At 40.3% G+C, this 18,242-nt stretch overlaps 1 protein-coding gene across 2 annotated transcripts in view; it reads right to left on the bottom strand.

Annotated features, from left to right (window-relative positions):
* Positions 1-3,446: 3,446 nt before the first annotated feature.
* LOC111151101 (nuclear receptor subfamily 5 group A member 2) overlaps positions 3,447-18,242 on the bottom strand; it is a 135,330-nt gene continuing 120,534 nt past the window's right edge. For both annotated transcript variants that reach the window (XM_022508876.1, XM_022508877.1), the window contains one exon: positions 3,447-3,694. In XM_022508876.1, the coding sequence (XP_022364584.1) occupies positions 3,447-3,694 (248 nt within the window). The remainder of the gene's footprint in view (positions 3,695-18,242) is intronic.

Here is an 18,242-nt window from a genome sequence, read left to right as displayed (position 1 = left end):
TCCACAAAGTACTTGTTAAGTTTATTAGCGGACAGGGTAGACAAAAAGTTAAGACACTTTAAGATATTTCTGCTAATCTGTTGTAACAATAATATAAAATGCTTTTTTCATGTGGAGAGAGGACGCACAGATCGTTCAACGCTTCAGCTACCCAACCTTGGACAAGACTATTCTAGATACCTTCTGGAGAGGGGAAAGTTGTCTACTCGGGGTGGAAATCTTCAGACTCCACTCCCAGTCAAGAATCTCAATTACTCAGAAGCTTTAGTATCTAATAGAATGAGGACAGCATAAAAACTTTTAAAAATTATCAGGCTGGGCATATCAATATTTATTGAAATACTGAAAAAAAAAATCCATTTTGTCAAGAAATTCCTGGCAAGAACTGACATGACAATATGTTATTTCACTGATACAGTAAGAAAACGCCAACAAGTAACCAACTTCACACTCGAAACATTGCATGGATTCAGGTCCAAGGTAGCTGTGGATCTGCAGTACAAATGTTCAGACATGACAGATTGTCTGTTTACAAACAGAGACCAACTCTAATAAACCACGCTAAGCCAAGAAAAGTTTATATCTGAGTCTGCTTTTACTAATGAATCCTGTAACTAGTAAGTCAGTTGCTAAGGAAATGTCTCGTGGCAGACGGGTTAACAACGAGCACTAGAGAAAGATCCCTGGCCAACCGTGGATGGACCACAGTCGGCTGGGGTACATTCTTATCAATTTCTGGTGTGTATGTGTGTTTTTTTTTTTTTTTTTCAACTTCTTTTCTTGATGTCACCACGAGTGTGGACCTAACTCTCCGTGTTGCCCGTCTTTCTTTCTAACTGCACGTAGGATGGAATTTGCTAGTTTAACAACATACCAGTAATTGACATTTCCTAGGTTTTATTTTCAGCGGAGAGTACTACTGTGTTATTTAAAATAAGAGAACATGGACTTTCAGAATCAATGTACTTAGGGGTTTGTTCTTTGTTTTTGCAATGTTAAAGACACTCCAAATAACTATCCCACCAATCTCGTAATTGCCGCCACCCATGTTCCACATACAGGACGCAACCATTTCAGTGTTGACAACATCCATTCCTCTCCACAGGTCTTCTAGCCAAGTTGGTTTTTAACGGGGGAGAGTAAGGATACTGCCGGTCCACTTAAAGCTTTGGACATGGACTCTGATCAGCTCTTTTTCCTTGTCCTTTGAACTGTGATTACAGGTGACTGAGACTTTGCATTGAGGAGCTGTGAACACTCCGCTTAGTGAACGTGTACCCTTCATGTGGACGAATATTAGAGGCGATTAAAAAAATAATAAGATAATCCTTTTGTACACACAGAAGTAGTAACTCATATCTTTGGTATACAACTTATAATGCTTGTAGAGGAAACCAGGGAAGACTCCACCCTTGTTAAACTTACTTGAAAAGAGAGGAAACTACAAGTCACATAATTTACAATAGATATTAAATAAACTACAGTGGTAATTATGTAGATTTACAGACATTTAATCAAGTGGATGATTTTAATTCATTAAGACCCTTCTCTGTCCCTGAACTATGTTCTGCTAACTTGAAGACATGCTACAGTAAACACATATATTTGGTTTCTTCAGTCTTGGCTATATCTTATACAAAGGTGAAACCAAGGAACAATAAATTAGCATCATCATTGTCTACAGTTGAAACTATGATATACAATATAAATAAACTATTCAAAAGCCTGAAACATTTATGAAAAAAATTAAGGGACTAGGAGATACTTTTCAGTTTTTACAGTTTTTACAAGTGATTGTGCCGCTGATAATCTCAAAAAAAAAAAAAAAAAAAATCAAAGTCTAAATGAGATTCCCATGGTTGATTTTAGTGTCTCACGACATACAATAATTAAGTACTGTTAAAAATAATTACCAATCAGAAAAATAACATTAAGGAAATTACTGCTTTAGCTATTTTGTAATATCAGTTTTCCCTCCCTCTCCCCACAGGACCTAAAGAATGTAAACACTATCTTTTGACTTGAGAGTATTAATACTTTATTTTAAACAAATGTTGATCCACATCTGCACAGCTACCTCTCAGAATTGTGAAATAAGGCAAGACTTCCATACCTGTGGCATTACATGTCAATAATACTGCTATCGTTGTTGGGAGAGTTTGTTTTGCAAGTCTTTGTCCTTCAATATTTGTTCTAGAGCAGACTTTGGTCTATGACTCAGAAAGGTCAGTATCACTCTCTTCCTTCACCTCTTGGGGAAGATTGGGATTGCTTTAGTATCTTTCCAGTCCATCTGTAGGCATCACTGTTGCCATTCTATGTTAAGGGGGTGTTCAACTGCAACAAATAGGAGACTCGAAACAATTGATAAGCTCACCTTTTCCTTTCTTTTTGCATAGTTTAACATGCTTCGGTTTTACTTTAAACTACTTAGCACTGTGACTATTTGACATCCCAGATTAAAATGTTTCAGGTTTTATTTTCAAACGAACTACAAACTTTGATGGTTCAAAAGATGGATGTACCCTAACGAGCCTTTTGGCAAGAAATTTTCATGAAATCTGACAACGCCAAAGCCACATTTCAGTAACAGAAGCAGAAATAAGGTCTAGCGTGCTTTAGCTATGGAGCATTTGTTTTAAGTTTGTAGTCCTTTCCCTTAATATTAATTAATGCTTATATAAGGTCAGAAGAGGGATACTGCCTGCTTTTTTTTTTTTTAACATGAACACATGACAGAACAACCCAGAACATATTTAAAATGGCAAGCTAACATATTACAGACTGTTCTTATCAACTGTTTGCAGGTCTAAGACACAGACATTCAAAATTAGGCTTTTCATGATTTGGTGGAGCTACTAGTGGGTGTGGCTGAGCACAAGTCCATAAGGACAGATTCCGTGATCACAGGACAGAAGTTGCTGGGTCCTTGAAAGGAAGAGGGAAGGGCTATTATAGGCGCAGCCGATTGATTTTTTTTTTTTTTTTTTTTTTGAGTCGTTTTAGTTCAGCTTTACCGTGGAGGCATTCCATAAGCTCAAATCCCCTGCTGTAGAAGCCTAATTAATAACACAGATCAGTTTCTAAATTTCTTCACAGCGGAGATCAGTTTAACTATACAAGAATTGTTCCATCCGTTTTTATTCCAGTATGGTGTTGGTATCCATCCAGGAGTTCAATCCACTCCGTTACCGTGTCTTTATATGGAATCCTTTGGGGATGTGAAGCCTTTGATTCACAGTTTGCAATACAAATACCCTGATACATCATTTATTTGCTAGTAAGTATTTGATTATTATGCCTTTTTAAACTCAATATCTTTAAACCAAGTTTTTAATTAGTGTTGCTTGGAGCAGTTCAGAGTATTTTTTTTTTTCTTTCTTCCTGTCTTTTCACCCCCACCAATCTCTTTTTGTTTTGAAAGCAGAGCTTCTAGGGGCTGGAACCTAAGCTCTTTTCGCATGCAACATTTCAATAAGGAGGTTATTGTAGGGCACATCCCCGTTCAGGTGCTTGTAGTAGAGATATTCCTCAGCCTGCATGCTGATGGCCCGGATTTCGGGTAGTCGAAGAAGCAGCTGCCCGAATTTCTCTGTGTGCTGTGGGTAGTTGCACATCGTATAGTCCAGCAGGGCGGCATTGACTTGTTCCTGGACACCTTCTACCAGCTGGAAGTTCTCAAGGTTTTTGACATCTGGATTTAAAAAAAAAAAAAGGGATGCTATTTTAATGGCATTTTAATTCCTGTTTACTACAGCCGTGTGTTCAATTAATGGATGTATTTTCCTCCTGACATAAAGCATACTTTATAGGCTGCTGAATATTCAGTAAGCCCCACTCGCCAAGCTTCCCGGGAAAAGGCTCACAAAAGAGCTTTAGAAGAATGTCTTGTTGAAATTCTGCATATACCTCAAATCAATTAGACACCAATGGATTTTGAGCAAGGTCAACTCTTTTCATATCTTACAAAAGGAAAGGTTTGAGGATTCCTAAAGTAGAGGGATCATAATATATTGCCGGCAAATGAGTCCCTAGAGAAAGACCTATCTTAACCCAGTATATTACACAATTCATATAATTCTGTATTAATTTTTCTGACCCAAGGTGAAATCTGTGTCCAGGGTATGATGTAGTTAATTCTAATAAAAAGTGACAGGGTTCTTGTTTCTGTTTGACATTTTCTAAATGATTCTGAAAGCCTTTGACTTGTCTAGCCTATGCTAATGAACCATCTGGTACACTCCAGTGACTGCCAACAGAACTATTCGCTACTTGGAGCTCTCTAAAATATATATCTCAGTGACTAATGATCTTTATCAAATGAAAGCCCTGTCCTTTAGGCAGAATACGCGCCGCGATGGCCGGTGCCCTTTAACCTGAATGTGGTTTGAAAGTCTGATACTTTACTTTCCTTTTCTTTCCCCCCGATCCTCGGTCACTTATACAGAGAAGATGGACACAGGCATTTCACGCAGCCTAACTCCTGATGATCATCCAGTTGTTTTAAGGCATCTGCTCTAGCGGTCTTTATAAATATTGAATAAAGGAGAAACACAGAATCAAAAAAAGACAGCATGACATACAAATGCATACATGCACAGACAGTGAACAAGGGAAAACGGTTTTGTTGGAATTCCTCTTCTGGAGTTTATTTACGTTAACTCCAACTTTTATATAATGTGTATATAGAAGTCTCTCGAAAAAAATATATAGATATGTGTGTTTACATACATCCATGCTAAGAAAGTAAACAGATGCAGCACCCCTCCAGCCCTGTCTTATTTTCTAATTGGATAAAAATAAATAAGAATGATTCTGAAGAAAACCACATAATACTATGATTAAAAGGTTAAATGTACTAAACTCAGTTACTAGTTACCATAGTAACTCATACCCAATACTTCTGGCGCTGAACTTGGCTGTCAAACTTAGCCTGTACTTATGTGCATGTCCATTTTGGTATCTCTAAATCCTCTTAAAATAAAATTACTCATTTGCCTCGGAGGGGGGTGGGAGATGGGCAGAATGGGGGAAGGGGTGTGGGAGATACAGGCTGCCCCTTCTGGCATGACTGAGTCAAGGAAATAAAGGGCACAACGTAGGAAATGTGGTCAGTGACCCTGTCCCAGCGTTGCGTGGTGAACAGATGACAGCTGCACTTGGGATGGGCACAGCACAGCACGCAGAGAAGCTGAATCACAATATTGTATCCCTGCGACCAATGAAACACTGTGTGTCAATTCTACTCAAATAAAAAAAGTAACAACAAGAGAAAACAACACAAAACAAAACCATCAAAAAAGGTTACCTTACATCTGCTGTTTAAATGTGTCTGGGATGATTTTCGTGTTTATATTTTGAGCCTTAACTTTGCATTCAACATGCTTCCCCTTCCTCATCCCCCAAATCTCTGCCCCAAATTAGAAACAGTGAGGAATTAGTACGTAGGGCGAGCATTGGGTACGACATCTATTTCAAAGTGAAATGGGAGAATAAAAAAATCTGATTATTTATTAGTGAGATGTGCCAACAGCCAAATGCTACACTATTAGGATTTGTGTCTTCTAGTGACATTGAAACCGGCAGGCAAGTTGTTGCTCACTTGACATTTTATGGATGTCCCGCTTCACAGTTAATAAAGCATTTTCCATCTGATCTAAAATATTTTATTTTAAATAATATTATTTATTTATCTGAGAGAGAGTGAGCGAGAGAACAGGCATGGGGGGAGGGAGAGAGAGGGAGAGAGAAGCAGACTCCCTGCTGAGCAGGGAACCAGATGCGGGGCGCAAACCCAGCACCCTGCGGTGACCTGAGCCAAAGGCAAATGCTTAAACGACTGAGCCACCCAGGCGCTGATCTAAAATATTTAAAAAACTATCTTAAATCATTTGAAAATACCAATACATTGAGTTACATTTGGTTCAAAATTACAAAATGTCAACAAATGGAAATGCCATTGATACACTCTAGCCCGTTATGGGACAGAAGAATTTACATTCGTGTCAGCCTTGACCCTGTGGTGCACATTCTCCTTTCAAGGGCTCTCATTCTGGTGATGTGTATGGGTCGTTCATAAAGGATCACTGCAAAGAGCTGACATCATTTAAAAATAGTTCCTCTGAATACTGGCAAATTTCTCGGTGTTTTTTCTTTTTACCCTTCATCCAACCTAAAGAAGACAGAATTCACCTTTCTCTTTTACATACGAGTAGGAAGTTGAAAAAGAAAACAAGTCACTTTAGGTGTTACAGTGATCTAAACACAATTACAGCAAAACAACTGAAATGGAGCATTATTTTATGCTACAGTGAAAGATATTCTCACAAGCAGGGAAAGCTAACAAGAGTCACAGAGATTAATAGGGAGGATGGAGGAATTTGCACAGTTTAAAAATGTAAGATAAATGGGGGCGCCTGGGTGGCTCAGTGGCTTAAGCCTCTGCCTTCGGCCCAGGTCATGATCTCAGGGTCCTGGGATCGAGCCCCGCATCGGGCTCTCTGCTTAGCAGGGAGCCTGCTTCCCCCTCTCTCTCTGCCTGCCTCCCTGCCTGCTTGTGATCTCTCTCTCTCTCTCTCAAATAAATAAATTTAAAAAAAATGTAAGATAAATGAATAATAGTCTTTTTAGAAAGTTGTTGTTGAAACTTCTTTTTTTGATAAATGTATTTTTTGAGACCTAGGCTCTACCTTCTGTGATAAATTATGCCACTCCGGTAAGAAAAAAAAAAATCTATTAAAAAACATAAAATGAAGGATAGAGCATTAGCTCTGGTTTATGTGTTTACTAATATCACAGAATGATCATTTAAAGCCTCCAGATTAGCATGTGCTGGATAATTTCTATAAAAACTGACCTGAACTGGTACCTTTCTTCCAAAAGTTTAAAAATATATGCCATTTTCCTTCTGAAGGAAAAAATACAGCTTTCCTATACTTTGGCCATATCTCTAATTTTTCTCTAAAGTCCATCAGAGTTGGGACGCCTGGGTGGCTCAGTGGGTTAAGCCTCTGCCTTCAGCTCAGGTCATGATCTCGGGGTCCTGAGATCAAGCCCCGCATCGGGCTCTCTTCTCAGCAGGGAGCCTGCCCCCCCCCACTTTCTCTGCCTGCCTCTCTGCCTACTTGTGATCTCTCTCTCTCTTAAATAAATAAAATCCTAAAAATAAATAAATATATAAGTCCATCAGAGTTGAATTCACGTAACTGAATTTTCCCATTAAGCCAATTCTAAGAATTTCTCACAAAATCTAACAAAACTTATGCTGCTAATGACCCCAAGGTACTTACTGATTGTATGTTTTGTTTGTGTCTACAGAGATAATCTATAATTTGATGTCAATGATCCTGATTATTTAAGCTATATAAGGTGGAAAAAAGAAAAAAGAAAGAACAAGATTTTTATGGGATTGCTCTCATTTATTGACCACGTAGTTCCTGGATCACTGCTCTGCGGGTTGACTCTACTCTAGCAGCATTTGCACTGCTTTACTAACCGTCTGTTTCCCTAGTAGACTGTACGCACCTTGGCCTGAGGACTCAGTATTAGTCAAAGCATCCCCAGAGAATTCTCCAAGTAATGTTTTCTTTATATTATTGATGTATTTGTCCAAGATTGATATCAATGTGACATTACCTATTACATTCATCTGTTAACTGTCTTTTTTTTTTTTAAAGATTTTATTTATTTATTTGATAGAGATCACAAGTAGTCAGGCAGAGAGAGAGGAGGAAGCAGGCTCCCCGCTGAGCAGAGAGCCGGATGCGGGGCTTGATCCCAAGACCCTGAGACCATGACCTGAGCCAAAGGCAGAGGCTTTAACCCACTGAGCCACCCAGGCGCCCCCAACTGTTAACTGTCTTATAAGCCAACTTCTTTTCTTTTTCTAATTCGAAACTGGCTTTCAAAAATTCATTTATACAACAGATTTCTTCCTGAAATTAAATATTTAAAATGTGACAATATTTTCTGGCTAAAGAATCCTGTGTGAATCCTGTGGTCTGAATAATCAAGTCTTAATTTACATGTTTTGCCAATGAGGATTTCCCTTGGACAGTTTTACTTTAAGGGAAATGCACCCACATCCTCATTTGGATTTGGAGTTAAGATCCCTGAGCTCCTACATTTCTTGCATGTCTAGCCTGAGAGGTGGACCATAGTTTCTCTGCTATGGTCGAGATGGTTCACAAAGACCTAAAAGCAACAGGGAAGATTAAGTGCCAAAATACTGATAACACCACCTCTCAGAAGACTCGTATTTTTCTCTTTTATGTAGTTCATTTGTACTTACCTCTTAGGAAGTGTCCAGAAACTTAAGTGTGCTTCCACAATACTCACAGAATTTTTTTTATTTATTTGAGAGAGAGAGTTGGGGGAGGCGCAGAAGAAGAGGTAGGGAGAGAATCCCGTACAGATTCTGATCTGAGCACGGATCCCAAAAAGCGGGGTGTGATCTCACAACCCTAACATCATGACCTGAACGAAAATCAACTGCTGGATGCTTAATCGACGGAGTCTCCCAGGCGCCCCACGGAATTCATGACCTTTTGTGAAAATTCACACACGAAATACCTATGAAATCTATTCCATATTAAGTAATGAATGGGAGCTGGCATACATGGTAGTCTAAATTAAATAACAGGGCCCTGTAACACCAAAACCTCTGAATGAACTGGTATTAAATTACATGAGAAAACAAAATCTGGAAAAATTATTACCTATTCTGGAGTCCTCAGAAATAATACATTTTTGAGACGTGTTCAGTTCCCATCTAAATACCACCGTACCGTATTCGGATTCTAGAAAAACACTCAGCTGGAAGAGGAGAGACTGACAAGAGACCAGAATTCCCACCAGTTCTTCTGTGGTGTCTTATGCTGGATCTCAAAGTCTCCTGCATTTGGCCCTCCATGTTCCCCTTTGAAATTCATATAAGCTTCATTTTAATACAGTTTAAAAATACAAGTTAATGAACTCTACCACTGCAAATTCGGAGTTGGAAATTGCATGTAAACAGAAAGAGGCATCCCCAACCCTTTCTCTATAGCCTTTAAATTTTGATGACTGGCAAAAGCATTTTGTGCTTCTCCTCTAAGTATCAATCTCTTATCATCTATTCTACTTTATTCACTCAGGGACTAATTACCAACTTTTTATATGAAGCAGCATTACGATAAGCTCACAGTGGCATGCTCAGATTTTTTCCATCCTTATTGGAAAGTAAACCCTTAGGTCTTCTTGAATATATTACAGCACTGGCTTCTCAGTCATACACAACACTCAGACTCTCTCTGAAGATGAAGATACTGATTTCTGCCTCTCTGGTACCTGCCACATGGCACAGTCTATAAATCTTCCTGTTCAGCACTTTTTTTCAGTGATGGGTCCTTGGCTGAGCAAGGGGGCTAGGAGTTGGGGGGCTAGGGGCTCTAATGGAGTGTGCTGTCTTTTGCTAAGAAGATAATTACCTTTGTTAATTTTCCGCATGTGGAAAAACGATTGCATCTTGCCCTTTAAAGGAGATGAAAGTGGGAAAAAGAGGTACTATTTCGCACCCAGAGAACACTTTCTTTTCCTTGAGGCTTTTGGAAGGATGGCGATCTGTAAATTGGTACACAATCTGTCCTCAAAAGACCCTTTGCTTTAATATGCCAGAAAAGGAGAAAGGGAAGAATTTTCTGTAAGGAATTAATTAAAAGAAATTTTTAAAGGGTTATATTTAAATAATTTATATACATAATTTTGTAAGAACTTTGAGAGCAACTTGCTACTTCTTTTCATATGAACAAAGTTCACTTAATAAAAAGTGAGGGCTATTTAGGGGTTGGAAATGGGAGGACAAGATATTTTAGTGCTGATGTTGAAGATTAAATTCTAACCTGTTTTCAGCAAAACTTCAAACTCAAGATTTTACATTCATCGCTGTTAAGTCCCCTACAAAAATGTGCTTGTGTGTATAGGCTTATTAACCCACGAGCTATTTTTAGCAACTAGGACACACAATTCAGTGTCTTCATATGCAAATTACTAACAAGAAAATGAAACTCTTTGGCAGGAGCCATTATGTAAAAACGTGGACAAACAGCATATGCATTATTTATGTACATAGAAATAACAAGCCTTTACAACTACTGATGCTTTGTAACTTACCAGGCATTATAACATGCATTATTTATTATTTACACCTTTATGTATATGTGTATATGAACCCATCCATCCATCCACTCATTCATTCAGTCTGATAGCCCTGTGCCAGGTATTAAAGACACAGGAATAAAACACACAGTCTCTGTGTGAAGTAATTTATTTAATGTTAGAGAGATAAGCAGGGATGTCTAGGGCACACACACGATCAGCAGCTTCACTTTCATGCAGGAGGAGGGCAGAGGGCAAGAGGAGGATGGGCCATCGAGTTTAAGAGTGAAGGACACCACCTGTCAAAAAGAGTCTGGATTTCAGTCTGAAAGCAATACAGGTGCACTGAAAGGTTTTAAGAAGGAAATGATCAGCTCTCTGAGTTAGAAAGAGCACCGGAAGTGGAGCTCCAGAAGTGGAGCTCCAGTACCAGAAGTGAGGAGAAGGGACTGGTATTTGAAGGAGGGGAAGAAGAGAGCAGTCTCATGGGAGGACAGTCAGGAGGCTGTCGCAGGAATAGAGGTAAGAAGTACTGTGGACCACGGGGGTGGGATGAACTTGAAAGGCATCAAGATCGTTGGTTCAACAGGGCTTCTTGGCCCTGTGTTTATCGAGAGTAGGAGAGAGTAAAGATCCTGGATGACTTCTGGGTGTCTGTCAAGGGAGGAAGGTGGTGGCTACCCTTTCAGCAAGAGGCGGAAGAGGGTATCTGAGAGGGCAGGATTTAGTAAGTCTAGGTATAGCCATGTTGAATTTAAAGAGCTTGTGGAACACTCAGTAGATACAGAGGAAATGGCAGGAAATGAAGGCCCAGACCTCAGCAGAGAGGCATGGATGGTGGTCAGAATTGGGATTTACCAATGGACTGTTGACTGAGCCCCCAGGCTCAGTGAGAATGTTTAGACAGAAACGGGGCCTAGTGGTGGGATTCTGGAAAAGGCTAGCTTTTAAGGGATGCTTTCTTGAGAAGGTATTATAGGTATTTTGAAATTAAGACTCAGAGATTAAATAGCTTTTCTAAGATCTCAAAGCACTAGTCAATGTGCAAAGGATTTTTTTACACGTTTTCTCATTTAATACTGTTAAGAATCTTATTGGGAAGATATTAGTATTGTCTTCATTCTCCAGATAAAGAAACAGATTTCCAGGGGTCATGTAACTCTACCTCCTCAGCTACTAAGGCACGGACCCTGGTTTTTAACAGGCTCTCTGGCTCTGGAATTCTTGAATAACGCCCCCAAGTCATCCCCGAGCAGAGCTGGGAACTGGACCTTGAAGGGCTCCTGACTTTCAGGTCCTGGCACTTGTTTTCTCCCTAGTGCCACAGCCTGCAAGTTTCTGCCACCTGCTGGGGCTGGAGAATGGGGTGTCCTCCTTAAAACAGTTCCTTTTCTAAGGGGTCTCAAAATACATGAGTTTTCAGAGCATTTGAATGAAATAGTATACTACTGATATTTATACTGATATGACGCATACTTTAATTCATCGTTGATGATTCTGAAGAACTTGAACATTTTAAATGCCACAGATCATTATTATAAATAGCAGTCACAACTGAGACTGAGTACAAGTTAGTGTCATAAGGTCTTTTCTGAGCAATCCCCAACCATCCCTTTCCACTGGGAGTATAAGGTGGCAGGACTAAGGAAAAAACAGTGTCTCTCTGCTTCATATATGGAGTTTAGGAAAAAGGATTCCACTGACTTAAGAAGTTTGAAAAGCGCTTGACTTTGTGGTTATAGTAACATCATTCAAAGGGAATTTGGTCTGATTTAATTTCATTGACCAGTCCTGTCTAGCAGATCTTTCCTTCCCTCTGTGCCTGTGGTTCTATTTGTAAAATATGGGAACTCACTCTTTTAGTCTCTTAGGGTCCTGGAAAAGTAAAATATGCATTAAATATGATAAACTTTTAAAAAGATGTCGCAGGGGCGCCTGAGTGGCTCAGCAGGTTAAGCTTCTGCCTTCGGCTCAGGTCATGATCTCAGGGTCCTGGGATCAGGCCGGCATCGGGCTCTCTGCTCAGCAGGGAGCCTACTTCCCTCTCTCTCTCTGCCGGCCTCTCTGCCTACTTGTGATCTCTTTCTCCCTGTCAAATAAATAAAATCTTAAAAAACAAAATAAATAAATAAATAAAAAGATGTCGCTGTTTTTCAAAATTAAAGCACAGTGAATACTTGAAAGTTTATCCCATCCATGATCACAAAGAATATTCCAGAAAACGGGACCAATTCTGAAGTTTGTGCAGCTCAGAAATATCATCTCATAAAGAATGTCACCTGGAGCAGTGCCTGCCCTTTTGTCAATTTCTGGTTCATAATGTCATCCTTAAGAGGCAATGGACACTTAATTCCTCACTAATTAAATATCTTTATTTTAGTCTCAATTCTAACTGTGAGATCATGAGCACCTCACTATTTGGGGCCTCAAGTTTTCCTCACCTGGGAACTTCAAGGTTGGACTTGGTCTCTATCATCACCCACAGCCCTAATGGTCCATGACTGGATGCTTGTGAACTGAAGTATAGAAAGGAAGATACTGGGTTGTCAGCTGTTAAGCTTCTGCCTTCGATTGGGGTCATGATCCCAGGGTCCTGGGATCGAGCCTCGCGTCAGGCTCTCTGCTTGGCAGGAAGCCTGCTTCTCCCTCACCCACTACCCCTGCTTGTGTTCCCTCTCTCGCTGTCAAATAAATAAACAAAATCTTAAAAACAAACCCCAAAAAGGGAGAAGATACTGGGTTGTCAACATACAGGTACAAGCAGAATTCTGCAATCATTCCATTGGACTAACACTGGCTTTTTTTGCTTAACTGTCTGGAAAGTGCTTCAATTCTCTAAGATGGTTTTTGGCCTGAATTACAAATCATTTCAAACTTTGTTTAGTACACAGCTATGATCTGACACACTGTGCCCCAGGAAAAGTGGCACTGAATTCATTTACGTTGAAGTAGCTCCCTCCTTGACAAGGAAAAATGGAGCCCTGGCATGCACACACAGAGCTTGCAGAAGTTTCAAAGATAGTTCCTGTGTGCCGAGGATGGGCAACTTCTCTGTTGAGTACACAAAATACAGAATTGAATACAAATGGCATCGCTTAAATACTTCCAATGAAACAGTATTCCAGGAGTTCACATACAGTGTCTTCTTGGAAGAAAATGGAAATCCTTTATCATAGTCTACCTTCCCACTCCTCTCTAGACACACTGGTCTCCTTGCTGTTCTTCAACATGGAAGCTTCCTTCTGCCTTCGGACCTTTGTACTTGCTGCCCTTGTTCTGCATGGTTCTTCCCCTGTTGTACAGATTCACTTCCTCGCGTCACTTCAGCCTTAGCTCAAGTAACATCTACTCAAAGAAGCCTTTGCTAACTACCCTTTCTATAGGCTCGGCCTCGTTATCAAATCACTCTCTGCGCCCTCACTCTGCCTCATTGTTCTTTAAAATACATGTCATGTATCAGAGATATTTGTATAAAAAATTTTATTTATTTCACAGAGAGAGAGAAAGATCAGAAGTAGGCACAGAGGCAGGCAGAGAGAGAGGGGGAAGCAGACTCCCCACTGAACAGAGAGCCCGATGTGGGACTGGGATCACGATCTGAGCCTAAGGCAGAGGCTTTAACCCACTGAGCCACCCAGGCGCCCACATCCACTGGGATATTAAACAGCCTTAAAAAGGAGGGAAATTCTGACATAGGCTACAAGGACACTGTGCTAATTCAATAAGCCAGTCATCGAAAGAAAAACACTGTATGAGGCACCCAGAGTAGGATATTCATAGACGAAAGTAGGATGGTGATTACCAGGGCCTGAAAGAAATGGGGGCTTTTGTTGAGTAAGTATAGAGTTTGAGTTTTGCAAGATGAAAATAGTTCTGGAGATCGGCTGGACAAGAAGGTAAATGCATTCAACGTTCCTGAACTGAACACTTACAAGGAACATCAAACGGCAACAACATCCCTTCAGGCTCCTCCTGTGGTCCTTCCATGAACGAACGCCTGACGCCGCAGAGTGACCACTGCCCCATTTTGTGTTTACCCTTCCCTACATCCCTCAACTACACATTCTTACTATTGCTTGTTGGACTGCGTGTACATTATACGTGTATTTGTCTAATTTTTGAAACTGCCTGCTACCCTCATCAGAGTGGAAGCTGTGAAGGAAGAGACTTGGTCTAATCTGCAGCTGTATCTTAGCATCTAAGAGGGCAATGCTCGGCTTAGAGAAGATCCTCACTACAGCTGACCCCCTTATTATCCACGGCGTGGCCTTCCATGGTTTCAGCCACAGGCAGTCAACTGTGGTCTGGAAGCCAATGACCTTCCCCCCGATGTGTCATCAGAACGTCAGCAGAGCCTAACGCTACACCACAGCGTCCACACCATCCCCCTCACTTCACCTCATCACGTAGGCATTTTATCTCTTCACGTCATCACAAGAAGGGTAAGGTGTTTTGAGAGAGAGGAAAACCACATTCATGTAACTTTTATTAAAGTACATTGCTAGAATTGTTCCATTTTACTATTAGTTATTGTTGATTATCTCTTACTGTGCCTAATTTAGAAATGAAACATTATCACAGGTATGCATTTATAGAAAAAAAGTTATATATATAATAATATATATGATATATATATATATATGGGTTCAGTATGATTCACAGTTTTAAGCATCCATGACTAGGGGTCTTGGAACATTTCCCCCATAGATCGGGGGTGCGGGGACCACTATAAATATGTGAAGAATGAACAAATAAATTTCTTGATTAAACACTGCTTTGCCCCAAACCAAAACCTTTTCCTTTTTTTTTGCCTCTGACATACTACTATTCTTCCGTATCAAATTCACGGCAGACTTTATTTTTGTTTCACGCAGAATTATTTCATAACAGTAAGCAAGAAGCACGAAGTCCATTATGTATTGCGTTTTCTTGGGAAAGATTCAAAAGGGGATTTTGGCTGGGTGCTCTGAATGTAGTGCCAAGCCTGCCTGTTTTTCTTGAATCATGTGGACTTTTCTACGTGTAGAACATTTTACTTGGCCATGTTTTACACATTTACCAGCTCACTCAATGACCCATATTGAAGGCTTGAGGTTCTGTAGCTACTGCTGCTTAATGGACATCTCTTCCCCGATGGCCTGCAGGTATCTCAAACTCACACTAAAACTGAGCTCACTCTCTGTTTTGTTTTGTTTTTCCTGAGTCTATTCATTCTCTTGTTTTCCCTAGACCAATTATTGGATTGATATCTCTTAGGACGTATAGACGTCATTGCCACCAGGGAGCCTCCCCCGAGCCATCCATCTCTACAGATCCTCTAGCACGTTCCATTTGCCCATCACATAGATGATTGGGTACTACGTGGTTATCTGACTGTCAATTGAGAACAGGGATAGACCTACCTTGTTAATGGTAACCCTTCCCTCCCCAGGCCTAGCACAGCGCCTGGACAAAGCAGAAGACTGTGTCACACTGGTTGAGCGAAAGAATGTACTTTCACACGAATTCATACATCAATCTTCCCCTTGCTTGTGCCTGAAAGATCTTCCAAATTATTTCCAGTCCTATCTTCCTTGCCAAGCTTTTCTTTCGTTCTTTCTTTCTTTCTTTTTTTAAAGATTTTATTTATTTATTTGACAGAGAAAGAGATCACAAGTAGGCAGAGAGGCAGGCAGAGAGAGAAAGGGAAGCAGGCTCCCTGCTGAGCAGAGCCCGATGCGGGGCTCGATCCCAGGACCCCGAGATCATGACCCGAGCTGAAAGCAGTGACTTAATCCACTGAGCCACCCAGGTGCAGCCACGCCACGCCCCTCTCCGCCCCCCCCCCTTTTCTTGATCTTCCAGTCACTGGTCTGTATCCTGCCTCCCCTACTAGATTGTGTTCTCTCAAAAGGCAGTGATCCTGTCTTATCTTCCACACAGCCCAAACACAGCACCACACACACAAAAGACACCCAATACATATACTATTAAACTTGCTAATTTGAATTAAACTCCCATAAAGCATATGCAAATCAACTCCCTAAGAATATACTGAGCACCTTTTATATGCCAATAGTCCCAGCTGTTAAACTCTTAAGCAGTTTTAAAGTTCACCTTGTTCAATTCATAACCAATTTCAAACATCACAGCAGAACACATTTCCCATAATTTATCTCTAAAAAAAGTATAATTGGATTCAAATCAGATTTAAAATGGAAGAAACTGAGTTCAGTTAATTAGGGGAAGAGAAAACACTGGGTTTGTCTGATGTTATGAACTGGTAATCTGTGTACAACGAGGAAAAATCGATTTTGAAGCTGTACTGTGCTAAGGGGCCACGTCAACGGACACAGAACACTCACATTTTCCTTCTACGTGTAAATTTGCAGTTTGTTTTCCCAAAGTGTTGGGGGTAAAAATGAGGAAGGAAGGTTTTCCTAAAGAATTATTTTAAAAACAGGAATTAAAATAGATCCTATGTTTCATCAACCTCTCCCATACCAGATGATAGCAAAAAACCACATTAAAATGCTTGGAGAATGAAAGGCAAAAATAAGGTCTCTGGCTGGGAACTGACGGACTATTTTGAGGCAGGGAAAGAAAACTTAAGGGGGCCTGGGATGAGGCCATTTTCTGGTTTCCCCCTCAATTTCAAATAAAGCTGTGCGTCAGAACAGACCTAATAACTAAGGGCAAATACATACGATGCCTGATGATAGGTTAACTTTTCACGGGCACATGACACGCAAAACTGCAGCTGCCCCGGCCGGCCAGCCTTGGAAGTCAGAGTCCTTGTCTTGTTTTAAGACCATCTGTCCCCCTCAGAATACGAAATGTCCACATTCAGAAAAAGCAGCCGTTCCTGAGAGAAAAGCTCTTCACTCCATTCTTGTAGTCACGTCCCAAAACAGTTTTTGATTCATAACTTTGCATCTGATTTTCATTCAGGAACTTTTGTGGGTTTTGCAAAGTTTTCTTCTTCTCTTAGAATAAGATATGAGGTTTGGTTTGTTCAGGTGGTAAGTCAAGACTATGAATAAACCAACGTTATCATATGAAAGAGAATTAAACAGGCAGATCCAAGTGGGGATATATTAAGCCAAATTTAAGCTCGAGTTGTTGAATTTAGCCTGTACTAGATGTCTGGTTTGCCTCGGGATAAATTCAGCTTTCCAGCTAATCGAATGAGGAAAACTGCCTCAGGTATGATAAAATTTACAAGAGAATGCTGTCGAACACTTCTTGTTAAAAATATTAGCTTAAAGGCATTCTTACCGTCTTTGGGATGAAGACTGTATTTGCATTTAATTATCTGATTTCAAACTTTTATGAACTTGGATCAAATATTAGCTTAGCCAATTAAAATATTATTTTGTGTGAGTGTGGCTAAGAGCCCAGTTCAGTTCGACTTACTTAGCTTCAGTGGTGATCTACAACTTTCTCATTGACTTTAGAGAGATGGTTTCTAAGAGGTAAAAGGTAACATTTAAGAATTTACATGCACATTTAGTAAACAAGGTACTGTATTCAAAATTTTAAGTAGTTGAAGCCTTTCTCCGCATTACAGCATTAGTCCAGAAGAAAAAAGATATAATCGTCCAGATATTTCCACTCATACAATCAATACTCCTTCATAATTCAGCATCTGAAATAAATCCTTTTCTTTAAAACTACTTCTGTTAGTCCACAGCCCACAGTGCGGCTGCATTGCCAAGAGCAGCTTTCTGCTGGGACCTGTTGTTTCTATCCTCCAGGTCTCTGAGGGTTAGCAAGGGATACTGCTCATGCAGAAAAGGAGCACGAATGAGAAGGGAAAGAGAGCACCATGGGGAAAAGGTTTATGGGCAACGGAAGGACACTCCTTAACAAAATGCAATTGTTGGGAAAAGGCATTCCACAGTCTCTATACCAAGCATCAGTTTGTTTTAATTAGCTCGTATTACTCTTACCTTAATGCCTATTGTGGACTGGACAGGGAACGTCACTGCTATCTTTTGGTGAACTTAGTATTTCTGGCTCCAAGGCTAGGGCATTGTAGGTCTCTCTGTGTCTGACACAGATGTGGTCATCATTGTCCTGCTGTACTCCTTATCCCAAATCCCCTGGATAATGTGGCCTTTTGCGGA

Source organism: Enhydra lutris, unplaced genomic scaffold (assembly GCF_002288905.1).
Source record: "Enhydra lutris kenyoni isolate GAN:26980312 unplaced genomic scaffold, ASM228890v2 scaffoldscaffold25, whole genome shotgun sequence".
NCBI lineage: Eukaryota > Metazoa > Chordata > Mammalia > Carnivora > Mustelidae > Enhydra > Enhydra lutris.
This window is presented reverse-complemented; position numbering and strand designations above follow the sequence as displayed.